Source organism: Pseudorca crassidens, chromosome 11 (assembly GCF_039906515.1).
Source record: "Pseudorca crassidens isolate mPseCra1 chromosome 11, mPseCra1.hap1, whole genome shotgun sequence".
NCBI classification, from domain to species: Eukaryota; Metazoa; Chordata; class Mammalia; order Artiodactyla; family Delphinidae; genus Pseudorca; species Pseudorca crassidens.
The window spans coordinates 39,858,293-39,879,396 of NC_090306.1; the positions used below are offsets into that span (position 1 = coordinate 39,858,293).

Consider the following 21,104-nt stretch of genomic DNA (forward strand, 5'->3'; position numbering starts at 1 on the left):
ACATCACATCCAAGCCAAGAAAGGTCTCTTTTAGCAGCATCCCCTGTTGACAGAGGAAGCTCGTCTTTCACATGGGCACTAGCACATATCTCCTCACATCTTGGTGGCTCTTTTTTTTTTTTTTTTTTTTTGCAGTACGCGGGCCTCTCACTGCTGTGGCCTCTCCCATTGCGGAGCACAGGTTCCGGACGCGCAGGCTCAGCGGCCATGGCTCAGGGGCCCAGCCGCTCCGCAGCATGTGGGATCTTCCCGGACCGGGGCACGAACCCGCGTCCCCTGCATCGGCAGGCGGACTCTCAACCACTGCGCTACCAGGGAAGCCCCTTGGTGGTTCTTAATAGGTTATTTGCCAATCCTTGAATCAGGTGCTGAGGCCAATAGGATGAGACACCTGTTTGTCTCAAACCAATTGGGATCTACATCTGGAGCCCTGGGGAGGGTGGGGCAGTCGAGCCCAAACCACTAGACTAAAAATAGAAGGGAGATTATTTACCCTAAAGCAAAATCTAGGTCCTCTTCTAAGACAGGGGACAGATCCAGGGCAGCAAAAGCAATCAGTGTCCACTACCAGGTACTTTCAGATTTTCTCTAATGAGCGTATATTAAAGTTATGATCAGAAAAGAGGATATGTAATCAACTTGAGGAAGGAGAATGAAAAGTTTTCCTGTCTCCTAAGAAATATTGAACCCATTAAGTGCTCTGAAGAAAAATGGAAACACGTCAAGTTTGTAAAAGTTCTGAAATGAATTAGAATTCATTTCATAAGCCACGTAGGGGGCAGTGCTATATAAAGGTTTGTGTATCTTTGGACTCTGAGTATCTCAGTTCTCTCACTTACTAGTTGCTTAATTTGGGACAAATAGCTTCATCTGTGTGTGGCTCTATTTCCTCATCTGTAAAAAGAGAATACTACCTACCTCACAGGATGGTTGTGAGGATTTAAAAAATATATGTGTGCTGAAGCAATAGTAAGCATTAAAGAATCTTACCTATTATGATTACTTAATATGTAATTTAAAAAATTAGTAGCAGAGTTTTAAAATATGTATATACTATCAATATTTAAATGGCCTGTATGTGTTATGATGAGAGGAAGACTCGATATACCTTCTCTAATACATTTTTCTCAGCCTTAATTAATTTTCACATCTAATCATACACACACACACACACACACACACACACACACACAGTGTCATTCCTTTCACAAGTATGAAGCCTTAACTGTGAAGAAAAGGAGACAATGAGAGAGATTAAAGGAGCAAATATAATGCTTTCTCTACAAACTGATAGCTTAAAAAGAAAGACATCTTTTTAACACTTTGGTCACCATAATCATAGCTAATATTTAGATAGTACTTTTCATGTGCCAGGGCTTAATGTCCTAATTGTTTTTACCTGTAGTAACTCATTGAAGCCTCACAATAATCCTATAAATCAGTTGCTTTTACTATCCCCTCATTATATGGGTGAGGAAATTGAAACCCCCAAAGGCTAAGTAATTTGCACAAGGTCCCCCCAGCTAGCGGTGGAGCTGGGATTCGAACGCAGAAGTCCGGCCATGCTTGTGGATCACTCCCTCTACTGCCCTCCGCAGGTGGCAACCAGCCTCCCTCTGTGACTGTAAACAACATGACGTGATTTGCTTGGTACTGAAATTCATATTCTTTGTAGCTTTCTCTATCACGGCAGTCATCACGAGCCATCGGAGACATTGAATACATGCTTCTGGAGTGTGTCCAAGAAGGTAGATGTAAGGAAAGCAGTTTAAAAATGGGACCTTTGATGTACCTTGTTCAGTGGCCAGAGAAAACCTGCCTAGTAAGGAAGTGAAACCCTACCAGTCACACGCAGATTATGTTTCACACACCCCCACTGACCTTGGGGCTATGCAGTCAAAACTACAGTAGACAAGGAAAATGAATCCTGTGCAAGTGCAGGTATAAGTAACTGCCAGTTTAAGGTCTCAAGATCCGAGTACGAAAAGTGTGTGAAGCGTTTATCGTCAGAGACCTGCCTGCTGCCATTTCCAATAGTGACCTTGGGGCGTCTCTGCAGCTTCACTGGTCCTGTTCAGAATCTCCTCAGCTGCGGGAACGAAGACAACAGCCAGCACATGCTGACCCCTGAGTCAGTAATAGGTGCTCTGTTGGAAGGAAACATCCTCTTAATGGATTACAAATGAGCAAAACCCACTCATTCATAACCTAAATAATTCCATAATTATTATTCTACAAAGGGATGTTTTCACTGGTTCTGCTATCACAGACTTTTTTCTTCTACCAGAACATGCTACCAATTACTCCATTTTTACCCCATCTGAAGATTCTCTCTCTCTCTCTCTCCATCTCTCTCTCTCTCTCTCTCTCTCTCTCTCTCTCTCTCTCTCTCTCTCTCGCGCTCTCGCTCTCGCTCTCGCTCTCTCCCTCTCGCTCTCTCCCTCTCCCTCTCCCTCTCTCTCTCTCTCTCTCTCTCTCTCTCTCCCCCTCTCCCTCCCTCTCTCCCTCTCTCTCTCTCCCCCCCTCTTTTTATTAGGCCTTCTTTTTTAGAGCACTTTTGGATTTACAGAAAAATTCACAGGAAGTACAGAGTTCCCACAGACCCTCTCATTCCCTGCTCACAGCTGCTCCTGCTGTTAATATCTTCGATTAGTGGGTGCACCAACTCTTTTTTTTTTTTTGAGGTACACGGGCCTCTCACTGCTGTGGCCTCTCCCGTTGCGGAGCACAGGCTCCGGACGCGCAGGCTCAGCGGCCATGGCTCACGGGCCCAGCTGCTCCGCGGCATGTGGGATCTTCCCGGACCGGGGCACGAACCCGTGTCCCCTGCATCGGCAGGCGGAGTCTCAACCGCTGCGCCACCAGGGAAGCCCGCACCAGTTCTTTTGACTACCATCATTTCTTCTCCTTTCTTTGAAATTTAACGTGCTTGATTTTCACCTCTCTTGTGGCATTTATGTGAGATTTACATCACTTCACAATGCATGTTGTCCATTTGAGCATGGGGCCAGTTTTTAAGTGTAAAAGTATAACCATTTGTGAGTCTCATGCTGCTGTGTTTATTGTGTTTTCAGATCCTTTTGATCATTGCTTCAGTTATCGGCATCATCGTCTACAGGCTCTCAGTGTTCATTGTATTTTCTGCAAAACTTCCCAAAAACCTTAATGGAACAGACCCAATCCAGAAGTATCTGACTCCACAGATGGCCACGTCCATCACCGCTTCCCTCATCAGCTTTATCATCATCATGATCCTGAACATCATATATGAGAAAGTGGCAATCATGATTACTAACTTTGGTAAGGTCCTGCTATATATATAGCGTGATGTCTAAGCCATTTTTAGAATCAGGTAAAAATAGAGACTGTACGTTTTAGGCATTTCAATTCCAGTATGTTACCATTTTTAGAAACTTTCAAGTGTAAACATATTTTCTGCAGCCTGTACGAGAAATGAATTATCTCCTGCTTTGCATTAGTAAAAGGGACAAAGCAAAGACGATCATTATAAAGCCCAAGCTCTATGTAAACAGATCAGTGCTGAATAATATTTTCAGTTACATTAGATCATGTACCCTATTGTTGAAAGTAAATGGTCTCTTTATTGCAAACAAGTGGAAGAGGGTCATGGTTCCAGTGGCAGATCTGCTCCTGCATTGCTGAGAGGACAAGCAATCACAGTGTTACGTGTCTTCCCCCCACGCTGTTCATATTAATATAGCTCCATTCTCATCAGCTCTGGCTTTTATAATAAAGGTTTCTTCTCTCTGGCTTGTATCCCAGGCAGCTGCTTAGTAGCCAAAGTTAAGTGCTTCCCACATGCTGCATTTGGCTGGGTCATTCTCCAAATGGTCATCTTTGGAGTGGTCATCTTCTGAAAATGATAAGACAGATTTAAATTCTAAACTAGAAGGATGACCTGTTTTGTCTTCCCCAGATGCTTCTAGCAAGTTGCTCCGTGTTTTGTTTGTTTTCTTCAACAGGCCTACCTTATTGCAGTTCAGGAGGACAAGAGAATATCATTTAGCAGGCTGTTCAACTTTAATTTTCTGTCTTACGTTGAAAGAAGACAGTTCTTGCCTATTTGATATCATTGTGCTTATAAATTTTAAGGAAAAGTTGACTGTTTTCTGCCTTGTGGGACATTGTGTTCATGGGGGAGAAACTCTTACAACAATGTGTAAACTTGGAATTAACATAGTAGCTATATTAAGAAATTCAAAACAGCTGAAGTGGAAACTGTGAATTGTATTTTTTTTAATCATGTTAACTCATGTATCAGTGTCTTTGATTACCGTCTCAAAGCTGTTCACAATTTTAAAATCTTAACATTTCTTTTAACTACAGAACTCCCAAGGACCCAGACTGACTATGAGAACAGCCTAACCATGAAGATGTTCTTATTCCAGTTTGTCAACTACTACTCTTCGTGTTTCTACATCGCATTCTTTAAGGGCAAATTTGTGGGCTATCCAGGAGACCCAGTTTATTGGCTCGGAAAATACAGAAATGAAGAGGTGTGACTGTAGAATTGTGTTCTCTTGACAAGTTAAGCTGTCCCATGTTTTCTCTCAGTTGCTCAATGAAGAGTTTCTTCATTGTACATTCCTTAGATTTTTTTTTTAGCCTAAACAAGAATACCAGAAAAAATAAAATGAATGACTTTTTCATGTTAGACCCATTTAAATAGGACTTTCTTTTTAATATTTCAGTGTGACCCAGGTGGCTGTCTCCTTGAGCTGACAACACAGCTGATAATCATCATGGGAGGAAAAGCGATCTGGAATAACATACAAGAGGTGTTACTTCCGTGAGTACCGAGTTGTGTGATCTTAGGGATAGAATGGCCCACCCATCCAAGTCATTTCCCTGCATGTCTAGCTGCATGCAGCCACCTCTAAAATGGAGTAGACCCTCTGCTTATTAAAGGTCTCCAGATAAGATGATCCAACCAACAGGGTACATGTATCCAGTGTTTAATAATTATATTTTAAAACCTCCTTCTTTATATTGAACAAAAATCCCCATCTGCTGTAGTTTTTGCCTATTAGCCCATTGTTGGTGGCTGTTGGATCATAGCCCTTTGAGAGATGGCTCTTGTTGGAGCTTTGAACTAAGTTTTTCCACAACTTCTTACAACTCTCTCCTCCTTTTATACATGCATTTAAAAATCAGTAATAGTAACTTGCTGAGTTCTAGTATGTGCCAGTCACTGTATTAAGTGCTTTATTTATCCCTGTCATTTAATCATGCAAACAATCCTTATTTTTACCTCCCTTTTGCAAATGAAGAATCTGTGTTTTAATGAGGTTAAGTGATTTGCCCAAGTTCATGTAGCCAATAAGAGGCTACTGTGGGGTTCAAATGTAAAACCCCATGGCTCCAAACCCACGTGCTTTGAAGAACAGAGGTTCTCTTATGGTCCTAAGGCACCAGGTTACATAGCATGTTGAGAGACGGATGTCTAAAATAACTACAAACGTTTTGACTTACTGTTCTTTTCCTAGAAATGAGAGGAACAGATGTTAGCTGAGGTCACCCCGTCCTTTTAATTTTCGCATAAGTCCGATCCCATATCAGAGTGGACAATTCCAGTGCCATCTGCAATTTCTGCATATTTCAAGGAGCTTACTGTATTAGTGTTCTATTGCTGCTTCAACAAGTATCCCCAAACTCAATGGCAATAGGAAGAAAATAGGGGGAAGAAGCCCCACAAAACAACAACGAATTTACTGTCTTGTGATTCTGGAACTCAGAAGTCTGCAGAGGTCTCACTGGGCTAAAGTCAAGGTGCTGGCAGGGCTGTTTTCCTTCAGGCTCTGTGGTAATCTGTATCTTTGCCTTTTCTAGCTCCTAGAGGCCACCCGCATCCCTTGGTCCGTGACTTCCTTTCTCCATCTCACAGCCAGCAAGATTGCAGGTCTGTGACTCTTTTCTGTGGTCACAGCTGCCTCCATCACTCCTCCCTTCTCTTCTGCCTCCGTCTTCCACTTTTAATGACCCTTTGATTACACTGGGCCCACCTGGATAATCCAGGCTCGTCTCTGTTAGAGTCAGCTGATTATCAACCTTAACTGCATCTGCAACCGTAATTCGTATGTTCTGGGTATTAGCATATGGACATCTTTGGGGGGACCGTTTTTCTGCCTACTACATTAACCTTTCAAGATAATTTCTGGCTCTGAGTTTCTGTTCTCACGAAACTGTTGATTTCTCTTCTGTCTTGCCTCCCTCTCCTGTACTTTCTGCCCCTGCCAGCCTGAACCAGAGCACAGCCTTCTCAGTGACCTGCAAAACCACTCACACGAGCAGGACTTGCTGATGTTTTGGGGCATGGAAGAGAAACTCAAACAACTTGAATTTCGAAACGCACAACCTCCATCTTTTTAGTCCCTTATCCCACTATACACCTGGGAATTTTGCTGCTGTTGTTGTTTACTTATCACCCTTCTTTGTAGGCTCCAGAATCCTGCCATTCCGCCCCGTCTGCCTCCCGTCACGTCCAACTTCCTTCTCATTCTTTCTCTTCCCTCCCCTAACCTTTCTTCTCTCTCCCTCATTACCAAGTTTCTGTTCATTCTCTTTGTAGAGCAGTTAAATTCTTTTTTTTTCTTTCTGTTTTTGTAGAACAGAACCCTCTGGGTTTCCGTGTGTCCTTCCACATTTCTTCACCAGGGCTTTATCCTCCATCTTCAGTGAGAATTATCAGTGTCTGTCTGTAAACAAAGACATCTCCCTTTTCCCCACTTCAAACCGTCCCCCTCAAAAAAAGATTCTGATCTTAGCTGTGAAATGAATATTTTTTTGCCCTGCTGTGCAGTAGACAGCCCTTACCTTGGGCTCACAGTTAGGTTTTTCCCAATGAGTAAAAGTAGGTCATGTGCAAATAATACTATGTTTCTATGTGAAAATAAATATATCAAATAGAGGAAAGGCTTATTAACTCATTACCAAAAAAAAAAAAAAGCATTTTCTGAAGGAAATAGGTTAACTATTTAACACTAAATTTTTATGAATAATTTGTTGTCAGTGAGCTATTTTCTAATTTAAACAATCAAGGGGAAGAGTATGTTTCCTAAACGGGTACTCACTGAGAAATTCATCCAAAATGAAACTTGTTCACATGAAATATTTAAAAACAAAGGATGTATTATAGTATCTGTGGTCTGTTCACTTCAAGTAAGCACATTGTTGCAAGTTCCAGTGAGCTGAACTTCGCCTTCAGATATTTCTACTACTAGCCTTGTTTGAAAACTCAGAGCACTAAATCAGCGCTCCAGTACCAGTCCATGGCCCGGGGGTTGGGGACACCTGCGCTAAATGTTAGGCAAATTAGAGAGTGGGTTGGGTTCTTCCCATCACTGCTTCTGCTCTTTGTAAAGGTGCCAGTTTCCTTCCTACTTTTTCATACAAACTTTTAACATACTAAAGATATATCAGTTACTTTTGCTACCCCAAACTACACCCATCCCAATAATACATAGGAAGGGAAAAGAAAACTTATAAAATTTAGTAGCTATTTTCACACCATTTAAATATGTCAAAAGGAACATAGTGAAATGAATTTCACCATATACTCACCTGCCTCCACCCCCAACTCCACTTGGGGTCCTTGACTAGGATTCTCAGAGCAAATGAAGGCCATGTGGTGCTGTGATCCAGGCTCCATCTGTGGAGGTTGGGGGGGGGGGGTCTCTCCAGCACCTGGGTCAGCACCTGGCATTTAGTAGGTCTTCAGTAAGAGCCAACTGAGTGAATGAGTGACTCATACGCTTCAAATACAAACATCAGTAAATTAATAGAATTGTTTGTTGGACCCTGAGAAGAAGCTTAGAGCCCTTTGGCCTTCCTAGCCTCACTTTTTTGATAGTTGGGGCATGCCTGGGAATTTTATTCTGTACTTGACAAAAAGGCTAGTACAACTCCTGTATTAAGCCTCTTGCTCTGGAGAAATTTTATGATAAAATGTTAAGAAAAATAGAGTTAAATATCCAAAATGCCTTAGCATTGTCCTTTGCTGTTTAGATAATGGGTGGCTGTAATTTTCTTCTTTATATGTTTTCTATATTTTCCTCAATGAATATTCGCTAGTCAGATAATAAGCAAAAGTAAACTCTTAACAAGAGGAAATGTCTCTTCTCAAGATATGATTTGGCTAGAGAATGAATCAGAGACGTACAATAAGAGAATCGGAAATGCAGGGATCCCTCACTCTACACACTCGGTCTTCAAATTCAGGAACAGTAAACTCAGGAGCAAAATAGATTCAGATGGTGAAGGATGCTTGTATTCAAAATTAGCCAGTGGCAATGTCCTAAACAGAAATGGTGATTAGTATGTGGATTAAATATGATAATGAGGAGACAAAGACAAAATGGGGTGTAAAGGGCTTCACACCATGCTTTACACATAATAAGTACTCAGTAAAGAGCAATTTGTTATGATACTGTTACACTAATACACGTGGTCAATTGCTAAGAAAATTATTTTGTAACCCCTGGTAGAGGGAGAAAGCTTCCAGCCTTGGCCAGGGGAAGAAGTATCCAGTGTCTGCACTTTTTTAAAGTTCTGTATGTGATTCTCATGTGCAGTCAGGCTGATATCCCTGTACTAGAGTCATAACCCAATAGAATATGCAAAAGACCAAGGGCAGTGATGAATGGACTGCAACCCAAGATTTCCTGCTACAGATGAGTGGTTCAACTCAGACTGAACAAGAGGCTCAGAGTCGAAGATCAGAAAAGCAAGCTAGTCATTTCTTCTCATTTGACCTAATATGATTGGTGGCGGGGGGAGGCAGGCAGTATGGTACAAGAAACAAGTACCAGATGACTTAGTCATGCAAGTGGCTGCCAGGACAGAAGTTTCATCCTGAATCCAAGTCATCATGGGTTTGGGTCCCCGATAGTAAAAGACCTGCTTCTCTGGGGCATGGAGAGGATTCCGCAAGAGGCTGAGGCTGGAAGTATGAGGCAGAGTGAAAAGTAAACCAGTAGAAACCGGTGATCTTGAGTTTGGGTGTCACGATGGGTGATGGATGTGTGCAGTCCTCGGTGCCATGTGCACGACAAGGCCCCTGGAACGTCTGTAAAACTGCGGATTCCTGGCCAAACCTCAGACTTGACTGATCACAGAGCTCTGGGTTGTGGCCTAGGAAGGAGCACCAGGCAACCAGCGTTCCACATCATTCTTGTAAGTGCTGGAGTGAGATCCGAGTCAGGATGCTGAGTCACTTAGGCTGCATTTACTGTTGGCCTCAGCCAGTTAGGCTGTGTTGGTCAAAAGATGATCCCACACGGGGATTTTGATGTGTTAGGAAGTTTCCTAAATACCTCACCTGTTCTGAATCTAATCCTGATAACAACCCTGGGCAGTGTAGGTTTTATCACCCCATTTTATGTGAACTTTGACTGAAGTTAAATAACGAATAAGCAATGAAGTGTGGATTCCGATGCAGGGGTGTCTGAGTCCATATCCCCTCCACTTCCACAGCCTCCTGCTATTCCCCTAATGTCATAGAAGAAAGAAGTGGGGAAAGATTGTGAAGCCCAGGACCATGTTTCACTGTAGAGAAATCTCCCCTTAGCAAACCTTGGGGGAGTGGTCAGTGAACAGTTAACACTGAGATCAGTAGCAACGGGCAACCCATCATGGTCAGTTTTTTTTTTTTTTTTTTTTTTTTTGGTGGTACGCGGGCCCCTCACCGTTGCGGCCCCTCCCGCTACGGAGCACAGGCTCTGGACGCGCAGGCTCAGCGGCCATGGCTCACGGGCCCAGCCGCTCCGCGGCATGTGGGACCCTCCCGGACCGGGGCACAAACCCGCGTCCCCAGCATCGGCAGGCGGACCCCCAACCACTGTGCCAGCAGGGAAGCCCATGGTCAGCTATTTTTAATTCCCCTCTTAACACTGTGTGTGTGTGTGTGTACACGCGCATGTTCACATGCAATGTATACAGTGGTCTTTACAGTGAAATCCACACAAACGTGCTGTGTCGTCAGCTGGAGCTTAGCCAGATGCTAAGTTGTTTGTAGTTGTTGTGCGTCTTCTGATGAAGTCGACAAGTAAACCACAAGCCAGCTGTTGCTTCGGGACAACAGCCCTGTAGGCTACAGGTGCACACCTTGTTTCACTGCCAACTGTTTCCGATTTCTTTTCAGTTCAAATTGCCATTAAAAAAGTGGGGACGGGGCTTCCCTGGTGGCGCAGTGGTTGAGAATCTGCCTTCTAATGCAGGGGACACGGGTTCGAGCCCTGGTCTGGGAGGATCCCACATGCCGCGGAGCAACTAGGCCCGTGAGCCACAACTACTGAGCCTGCGCGTCTGGAGCCTGTGCTCTGCAACAGGAGAGGCCGCGATAGTGAGAGGCCCGCGCACCGCAATGAAGAGTGGCCCCCACTTGCCACAACTAGAGAAAAAGCCCTCGCACAGAAACGAAGACCCAACACAGCCATAAATAAATAAATTTTTTAAAAAGAGGTATCTCTAAACATTAAAAAAAAAAAAGTGGGGATGCGTTCATTTGGCTCACAAGCTTCTGAGAAAGAAAAATGCATAACCCAAGAGGAGACACCAGGCTGCTCTGCGGAGCAGCATCCAGTAGGGGGCAGAGCACTGGGCCACCAGTTGGGGCTGTGTTTCCTGCAAGCTCTGCACTGACTTTGAGGAAGCATGTCACTCCTTTGGTCTTTAATTTGTTCAGCTGAAAGTAGGGTCTTGGACCTGTTTTATCCGGTGTCAAAGTATGTCCCTTTTCTGCTCCGTGCCCCTCAGTGGCTCCCCACTTCCTTCAGAGTAAAAAACGGCCCAAATCCTCACCGTGGTCTCTTAGGCTCCACCCCCTGCCACCAACAGACTTATTTTCCTCTTAGCCCCGGACCACACTGGCCTCCATGCTTTGTTTATTTTCTCTGGTGATTTTCAGTCTGGAAAGACCATCTTCGATAATAGCAGGGAAATGGGGAAAAAAAAAAAAAAGTTAATCAAATGAGGGAAAGTATCTTTTAAAAATTAAAATGCCCACATGAAAAGGAGGTAGGAGGAAAAATCATAGTAGTTACAATTTGGATAAAGCCAGGTATGTAGTCAATACTATTTTTCAAAATATTTTGGGGTAGGGAGGCAGAAATAAAAAGAAATTGAGCATGAAAACAAGAAATTAAATTCTTGGGAAGATGATGTGTTCAGCTCGAAACATCCGTAATACTTTTATGCCCTTGGTCTGACAATATTCTGATTGATAATTTGATCTTTTTGGCAGCTGGGTCATGAATCTAATTGGACGGTGTCGCACAGTTTCGGGAGCAGAAAAGAAAGCCCCACGATGGGAACAGGACTACCATCTGCAGCCCATGGGCAAACTGGGATTATTTTATGAATACCTTGAAATGAGTAAGTCGCTAATGAGATTTTGGGTGATATGAATTATACTGGAACATGTTTTGGATTCCAAAAGCATCGATTATAGAGCCGGATAATTATCTAGCCTGTTGAAATGAAGAGGAGTCCGTTTTTCTCCACTAGATAAAATTATACAATCAGGCTTTCAAATAAGGTGACTGTGTGTATCTTTGTCAACATTTATGTTGTGCAAAGCTGAAGATTTATTACCCAGCAATGAAATGGAATATTAATCGAGGTATGTCTTCACCGTTGATTGTTGGAGGATTCTAACCATGTTGTCTAAGAACGAACTCAGAGCTATTATTAGATGTGACTCAGCCTGGGCTGGAGTCCATGCAGCACAGCTGCTGGCCAATACCCTTCTGAACAGTCGTATAAGCAAGCCTGTGCAGAAAGCCCGTGGGAGCAAGGGTCACAGGGTCCCCCCCTCCTCCACATCTCACACTTGCCTTTGACATTATATCTATGTCTTCTGGCCAGTGGTTTCTGCCTGGCTCCTTGAATGACCTCAGGGCAAATCACTGGCTTGAATTCGGAACTATTTTGTTGGCCTGGAATTAAGATTTAGCACAGGTCTCCTCCTTCTCGAATGTCTTTGTGCATTTCTGTAGTATTTACTTGGGCTCTGTTTCTCTTCAGTTGAACTTGATTTTGAGCTCTCAGTTGCCTTTAAATGGATGCATCTCAAAATAGATTTCCATAGGAAACACCATCTTTTCTATTATGCATGACACACTTTTATCTAATAGAAGGCTAACAATAGACATGTTTTGTATCTGTGCCCTTTCAGCTCACCACTGTGTTGAATTACAGTTTTTTAAGCTTAGGAGAACAGGAAAGGATTTTGACAGGCTTTGCATGTATGCATGGGGGTTTGTGTATTTGTAGAGACACCCCTTTGTGGTTCCTGTTTGTCAGTCTGCAGATAGAGGGAGGTTTTTATTAAATCACATTCTATATACAAAATAATTGCTTTTAAAAATATACATTATACATGGAAACGCACCTGCTTCCTTCAGTGAGTGAAAGGTTCATCTTGTAGCTTCTTCAGTCAACAATGCTTTGCGGCCGGGAGTCTATTTGAATTTCATTTTTGCTTTTGTTATGTTTCGTGACCAGGTTCCATTAAGGGTGTAGCTGCAGTAAATAATGTAGAAGCTATGTTTATTTATTTATTCTGTTTATTTTTAAAAGAACTATAAGACAATTACCTGTTATTCCAAAATGAGACATAATTGTAAATATTTCTTATTGGAGCTATTATCAGCATTAATAATAACAGCATTCTGTGGCAGAATATCATTTGTTATTTTAACACAAAAAAAAACTTGGAAAAGTTATTTTTACTGTGTTTAGTCAAATAAATGGTATTGAAAGGAAAAGTTACATAGTCATGCTTTGGGGAGAAATTGATAGGACTTGTAGAATTTCATAGTCTCATTAAAATAATTACCAACTAAATAATTTGGCCTCACATGGATGGACCTAGAGATTATCAGACTAAGTGAAATAAGTCAGACGGAGAAAGACAAATATCATGTGATATCACTTATATGTAGAATCTAGAAAGATGATACAAATGAACTTACTTACAACACAGAAACAGACTCACAGACATAGAAAACAAAATTATTGTTACCAAAGAGGAAAGTGGGGGAAGGATAAATTAGGAGTTTGGGATTAACAGATCCATACTATTGATACTTTATATAAAATAAACAACAAGGTCCTAATCTTTAGCACAGGGAACTATATTTAAAAATAATAATAATAAAATAATTCAGCCTCACACTACCCTATAAGAAAGGATGGAATAACAGTGGTTATAGAGAGATTAAAAAAAATTTTTTTCTTTTCCATTATGGTTTATTACAGGATATTGAATATAGTTCTTGTGCTATACAGTAGGACCTTGTTGTTTATCTATTTTATATATAATAGCTTTTATCTGCTAATCCCAAACGCCTAATTTATCCCTCCCCCAGTTTTTTAAATTTATTAAATTGTTTTCCTATTATCCAAATAATCCTTAATGAATTAGAAAAATCAATCAGTTTCTGAGAGTAGGCAGTCTGTTATTCTGTATTCAACACCAGAGTGAAATCTATGTTTTGTTCTTTTGGTTTGTGGGAGATAGAATTTCCAAATGCCTTTTGAATTATTTTTGTTCCTCTAAAATAAACATAGGGTGCCTTTGGGGGTGAGCTCATCCCCACAGTTTCCTCCTTCCAATTTTCCCTGTATTCGTTAATGACAGCACCATCTACCTTTTTAATTCTGCATCTTGGCTACTGAAGGGAAACATCTTCTGACAGACAGCACTGGAGACTTCCACCCTTACATAGTTAGGCCTTGCACCCAGCCACCAGCTCTGGTCCCCTCTGCCCCGTGGAGGGAACTCCAACTCCCCTCTGCCTGAAAACCCTTTCCCTTCTTTTCTACCTGGAAGAGTTCCTAGCTAGCCTCAGCAGGAACCCTCAACTTTTCACACAGTTTCTGCTCTCTTCTCTAGCCATCAATAGCACTTGACTCTTGTCTTGATGGTATGTGTGTGCATGCCTCTCTCCCTGGCTAGACTGGTCCTGTTGGAATTTAGCACTCAGGCCTTTACATCTTTCAGTGCTCAGCTGGGACACCACTGCCTGGACCCTCATAAATATTTAAGTGACTTGAGCTTGGAGTCCCAACACACCCAAATACAACTGTTGGTTGAGTTTACAGTGGCATTGCCCCAGCAGCCCCCGCCAGGTTCTGTAGGGGCATATGTGTTTTGAGTGAAATTTCTTTATTTTGTTTAGTGAATTCCCCACCATCCTTTGAGATTATTAGAGTAAGCCTGGGTTGTTAACCAGAATTGCCTCCCCAGGTGTATGGTCCTGACATCTGAGAACTTAGACTTGGGGCCTAAGAGAAATAGTCTGTCAGTCTTAAAATCTGAAAAGCCACAGGATACCGTTTTGTACGTAGAGCACCGTACAGCACAAACACCAGTCTCTCGAGAACTTGATGATGCCTTCCCAGTGGGCGGGTGCTCCAGATGAAAGGCAGTAATGTGATGAAGTGGGCCCTGCTTGTCTCTGGTACTGCCTCTTTCACCCTTGCATGTTCACTTGATCTCACCTTCATATATAATTTTCTCCATTTAATTTACTGTAATTAATACCACTTGTTCTTTAACATCTCCTTGCACCTACCCCTCTCTTTCCCTCTCTCTCCAGTGCTACACCCTCCCAGGCCTCCTCTGCACTCTCCAGGACCAGGCCTGTCTTCCCCCACTCCCCCATCTCTGCTCTATTTCTTCCCACCACCTGCATTGACATTTCCTCATCTTTGCAGGGTGAACTTTCCAAAATGGCAACTAGGTGACTGGCGAGGATTTGTAGGCCTCTCATCTCTTTACTCATTTATTCATTCATCCATCCATCCATCTAACAACGATTGAGCAACTGCTCTGCCAAACACTGTATCAGTTGCTGGGGATACCAAGAAAAGTTAAGACTTGGTGTCTGGCCTCCCAGGGCCAAGCAATGGATGGTGAGTACTTGGTGGATTGCTAAGCAGGTGAACACAAATGAGACTTCCTAGAGCAGGTGATATTTAAACTGGGTTTTGAAGGGTGAATGGAAGGTAGCTAGCTAAAGTATGATAGAGGTGATGGACATTTCACGCAGAGAGCTGGGTGCAAGTTCAAGTACAAGGGCATGAAACAGCTTGGCCAGTTTAGAGAGCGGCAAGTAAACAAAGGATGGCTAGAACAAAGGACCCATAGGGGGGATATCAGGTAAGCAAGGGCTGTATCATGGTGGGTCTTGTGTGCTTAACCAGGAGACTTGAACTTATCCTTAAAGAAACAGGGATACTTTGGAATATTTGTAAGCAAGAGAATTGCATTGTGTTTATGTCCAAGAAGATCAGATTATTCTGGTAGCAGAATGAAGATAATATTTTGGGTGGGGCCTGCATTTGGTGGGGAGAGGGTATTTCAGGGGGGGCTACACCAGGTAACCCACACAACAAGTGGTAAGCACCTACATAGAGGCTATGGGCTGAGGAAAAGGAGACAGATTTGATAGGTGTTCAAGAGATGACTAGTATGGCAGGTGAGGAATAGAATTGTGAAGATAAATTCTAGGAGAGTGAATATGCAGGGTGGAATGTAAGGAGAGGAGTTGGTTTTGAAGAAATGGTTCTGTGTTGGATATTTTGAGTGTGAGGTTTCTATGAGACATCTGAGAGGCGATGTCTGTTATTAAGTTGGATCTCCCGAAACTCAGAGGAGCTACGGGTGAGACCATGTGGGTGATTCGGGCATGCTAGGCAGAGAGTTGATGATGAAGCCCTGGGGAAAGGGGCGTTTAAAGGGTAAATGGGAGAAGAAAAATCCCCAAAGAGAAAGGAGAATAGCAGAACAGTTGAGAGAAAACTAGCAGAGAAGGCTATCAACTTGCTTGAAAGGGATTCAAATATTGACTAACGGAGCATAATGCAAAGGGGTAGGGGGAGGCAAAAAAGCAAGAGCTAATAAAGTCCCCTTAATGGCCGGGACTGTGGGAAAAAATACAAGAAGCACTATAGTTAGATATCTTTAAAAATTTATATCTGTGTGTGTGTGTGTGTGTGTGTGTGTGTGTGTGTGTGTGTGTACACACACACTTCTACCTTGGCTTTTTAAAACTATTTAAATAAACAGAAATCAAGGGCGAAAAACATTCCACAGAGAGGAAAATATTTGGCCATATCAAAAGCTGCTGGGAGGGGGCAGGGGGCAGGGTGGGGGGCACTGCGGGGGGCGGGGGGAAGCTGCCTAGTAATCAAATAAACAAGGACTGAAAAGTACATTTGGCTTTGGCATGCGCAGCCACCAACAGAGTTAGCAAGACGAGTGCAGTGGTGAGGGCCACAGAGGCTGCAGAGCTTTGAGTGATGGAGAAATCATCAGCGCAGGTGAATTTCAAGAAACTTGACTTTAAAGTGAAGAAGAAAGCATAGAAAGGATCAGAGAGCAATTCAGGGTCATGAGAAAGTTTCAGGCAAGGGTTGTTTTTGTTTTCACAATGGATGTTTTTTTGCCTTGCTGAGCTGATAGGCCTTTGTTTTTGTTCTTGGTTTCAAAAGTTGTTTAGAAAGTTCTTCTCACTTGAATATCAGAGCAGATTATACCATGCTGGTTTTTTTCTGGTGCTTTAATTAAAAATGTTTAATGCATCGAATTTATTTTGATATCAAAAGTGAGGACTCCATACCAGCTCTTCTAATGATTTAGCTAATTACTCCATTACTTGAATCCACTGATTTGAAACATCATTTTTATAATATACTAAAATCCCATGAATATCTGCATCTGTTCTTGAAATCTATTTAATTCATACTATCTATTAATGCACTAGTTCTGAACTGTTACCATAGCAATATAATACACATTAATATGTCTTAGAGCTGGTCCCATTTTATCCTTTTTCAGAAATATCCCTAACACTGTCACTTTAAACATCCCTCCTCATTATTTCACTTGTGTACTTGTATATATTTCTTGAAGAACTTTAGCATCACCTTTCAGCTTTTTTTCTTAAATCCACTTGGGATTATTAACTAAATTTGCATTCAAATTCTAAACTTTATTTTGGAGAAAAAAATCTGACATGTCCCCAAACTTGAGTCTTCCCAGTTAACAATATGGTGCGTCCATTCATTCATCATTATTTGTTGTTCTTTATTTTTTTAAGTCAATTATCATAACCATCTTAACATTTCTCACTAATTTATTTCTAAACAGTCTGTGCCTTTGTTGTCTTTATGAATGGTATCTTTTCTCCTCTGGATTTTTAACTGGCTTTACTGCTAATAAAGTCCTAATTTCTGGCTTCTCTTCAATAGTAAGGAGATCTGGCAGCCCTGGGCCCTCGTTCCAATATGGTGCCTCTGAGCAGTTCCTTCCATTAGGACATCCACTTGCCAGTTTGCCAGTTACTGTACCCATTCCACACATTTCTGTTACCTGCCTGGCCCCTGGAGGTGGAGGACTTCATTTAGGGTTGGGTGAATCATGGACACAGATGTTGACATCAGTGCTCGGTGACATGCTGCTGACTCTATAACGTCACAAACTCTGGTCCTTGCCTGTGTGATTTCTCTGAATACAGCGGCTCCTGCCTGGCCTGTAGACTGGCCAGATCTTTCCAACCCTGACTGCTTTTCTGTGACACTTTCTGGCCTCTCATATCAGAAGCGATTGCCAGCTTCTCCTACCCAGCCACCGCCTCCAGAGTCTTGCCCTTCCTGGCCGGAGCGATCCCTGCCCCTTGGCTGAGCAATAGCCCTAAAGGGCCTGCTTAGGGCCCTTTTCCTCTGATCCACTGTCTTAGTTACATCCCTATGCTAGTTCACTTGAAAGGTCTGCCAGTTAGGAGAGAAGGGTGTGAAACTTCTTTAGATCTCTGGCCTTATCATAGCTAACCCTACCTTCCCGTGGTACAGCTTCCCCCAGATCTCTGCTGCCCCATCTATAGCGAAGCCACGTAAATTACAGACAAAGGGAAAGAACTTCTAAGCCACCACCCCAATTTTGACTTACTGTGACCGCATAGACTGCAACAATATCGAAATAAAAGTTCCTGAGAAAGGATTATATTTTGACTTATTAAGACACTTACTGCATACATTTCCATCATTTGTAATAATATACCAAATTCTCTGAATGTGCTGCACTTGCATTCACAGACTCAGGGGAGCTTGTGCATTTGCTTATTTTCAGCATATTTCCTCCAGCATTCTCCAAACATAGGCTTCCCAAATTTACATTCGGTACATTTCTTATTTCTTTTTAGCTCGTTAGGTATTTCCACAATATTCCTTTTCTGTTTTTTAACCCTAAATCACAAATCCTCTTCCAACATTCTGTTACTTCTACACTGAGAATGAAGAATATGCTTAGAGTATCCCAAGTTTATTACTAGCAAATAACTGTGGTTGATTAAAGATTTTTAAATATGTTATTCCTATGAAGTGTATATATGTGAAAGAAACAGGCTATCATTAGTCTTCTCTCCAGAGGTTTTATATTTGTCTTTTGTTTGGATTCTTTCACTGTTGAACATTATTATTACCACGAATGTCTTTTCTCTTTGGGATGTAGCTCACTGTTTGCCTTTCTCTTTCTTAATAAGAGTAAAGGAATATGTGTTGTCCTTCCATCCATCCACCACTCCATGATGTATGTCCCTTCCATTGACAGTTATTCAGTTTGGGTTCGTCACCTTATTTGTGGCCTCTTTTCCACTGGCCCCTCTGTTGGCTCTGGTGAACAATATATTGGAAATAAGAGTGGACGCATGGAAACTGACTACCCAGTATAGACGCATGGTGCCAGAAAAAGCCCAGGACATCGGAGCATGGCAGCCCATCATGCAAGGAATAGCAATTCTGGCTGTGGTGACCAATGTGAGTAAATAGGCTTCACAGGGTAAAGACCTTGGAAAGTCCAAAAATGCATTAGGGTTGCTTCCTAAGGAATCCAGTGTTTGGTATTTCATGATATGGGAGGAAGATGCTAATACTGTCATTCATATAAACAACATAGTTGCTATAACTGTAATTGTTATTTTTAAATGTATTTTGTTTATTGTACATTATGTATTATTACTGGTGAATTACAAGACCTCTTACAGAGGCAGCTGGTAAGGATAGTGACCATTAAGCTATTGTTGCTCATTTGCTAGTTTTTATTCAACAGAAACATGGTAATAGTATTAACAGTAAGTACTATTTTAATCCTCACATGACTATAAAAGGAGTTACCCAACAGTGCTTTTATAATGGAGATAGAAATCAATCCATTTAGAGTTTGAAGACCCTAAAATAATAACAATCATGCCACCATATTCTACTGTATATTCCAGACGACGAATTGAAAATAGGAACTATTTGATGATGAAGTATAAACGCTTTGTGCATTCCCAGCCGTTCCTTGCCTTCCTCGTGCCCAGGGGCAGAGGTTCTTTGAGGAGGCAGATTTAGGGCACGTCTTATCTCTCCTCACACCACCCGTGGTCTTTCCTACCCGCTGTTGGTCATAAGCTAAGCATCCTCACGCCCTGCATGTGTCTGAGTGATGAGGGAATAGAATGCAGTTGTTTACAACCTGTACTGATTATGGACCAGTCTGAACAGTCTCTCTCTTTTCCCACCCCTGCCCTCACTGGCCAACAGGGGGCGGGCAAGCAGAGCAATTCCCATGCCAGCCCATCAGGGAACCGCCTTCCCTAGAAATGCCCGTACAACCAGGGCTATTTCCTCCCTTATTTCACTGCCCATTTCACTCCCAGGTTACAGTCCCCACCGAAGCAATATCCCAGTTTTAACAACTTCTTAATCAAGTCACACTTACCCTGCATCCGCCACCTTTTCCCACGAGCACTTGTAGAAACAGAACGGAGTCGGGCAGTGCCTGAGCTGTGCCTCCTAGCACTGCAGCTTCCCAACTGCACAATCCTGGGCCAAGACTTAACCCTTCAGAGCTTCATTTTATCGTTTGTACATCGTGTAATTCCCTATCACATATTTTCAGGCTATTATATACCACAAAGGGGGCTTAGGGAATTCAGTGAGTTAGTGCATGGAATGCACAGAGCCTGGTCCTCATGGAATGTTAGCAGCTTTGTTATCACCTTCATTCACAGTGACAATGTAGACCTTGCCAGGTGTCAAAACTAGAGGCACAAGAATTTTACAGTGTGTCACTGTGTGGACCATGGTCACAGTTTTACACAATAAGACAAGTTATCTGGAACCCAGCTGTCACCCCCCAAGAACCCTCAATTTATCTGGATTGCATGCTGTCTCTCTTTTTTGGAGAAAGTTGGCAAATCACACACAGAACAACCGCTAGATTATGTCAGTTTCCACACACCCAGCTAGTCCCCACCTTCAGCATCCACTGTGCTGTGAAACGTAGGCTGATGTTCAGAAACATGACAGCAAGGCCTTTCAAGCGCCACAGTCATAAAAGTACGCATCTGTCATGTTCAATATGCTATACGACACGAAGCCAGGCAGGAACGTGGACTTGTGTGCTTGAAATTTTTAGCAACAAGGTTTGAAACTAAAAGCATTTTTGTTTGACCTTCAGCAAACCAGAAAATTCAATTGACTTCTACTCCCCATTACTCAAGCGTCCTGGTCTGATCGTATGAGGCACCTTTTCCTCGTGCCCCCAGCATGGCTCCACGCCGCTAGCGCAGATGGAGTATTGGCTGTGTCTCTAAGACGTGTGCACACACAGGCACACACACGCCCACTAATTGGTGCTACTGTTCTCATTCAGTGGATGTTTTTTCTTATAACTCGGGCATTGTTTTATTATACCCTAGAAAAATTGCTTATTCGATCATCTATTAAACTATGGACAATCCTTTTTTCCATATTAAAATTTGTTACAGCTTCCAAGATGCAGCTCCTCTTCATGTTTGCGTATAATTCTGTAAGAATGAAACATGTATATTATCCCCTCACATACCTAATTTGTGCCTTGCCAATCTCATGTGCACAACAATAGCTAGCTTCCCATAATAGGAGAACTTTTAGGAAGCAGGAAGAAGAGAACAGCCACCAGGGATATGAAAGGGCATCAGGCAGGAGTCTGGTATAAAATCATTCATTCTAAAGCTGCTGGTTCAATAAATAAGCTGAATTGACATTGTTGTATC

At 42.4% G+C, this 21,104-nt stretch overlaps 1 protein-coding gene across 3 annotated transcripts in view; it reads left to right on the forward strand.

The window, feature by feature from the left end:
* ANO6 (anoctamin 6) overlaps positions 1-21,104 on the forward strand; it is a 201,244-nt gene that overhangs the window by 164,295 nt on the left and 15,845 nt on the right. For all 3 annotated transcript variants that reach the window (XM_067696281.1, XM_067696282.1, XM_067696283.1), the window contains 5 exons: positions 3,075-3,300; positions 4,348-4,517; positions 4,713-4,810; positions 11,261-11,391; positions 18,635-18,840. In XM_067696281.1, coding sequence (XP_067552382.1) covers positions 3,075-3,300; positions 4,348-4,517; positions 4,713-4,810; positions 11,261-11,391; positions 18,635-18,840 — 831 coding nt within the window. The remainder of the gene's footprint in view (positions 1-3,074; positions 3,301-4,347; positions 4,518-4,712; positions 4,811-11,260; positions 11,392-18,634; positions 18,841-21,104) is intronic.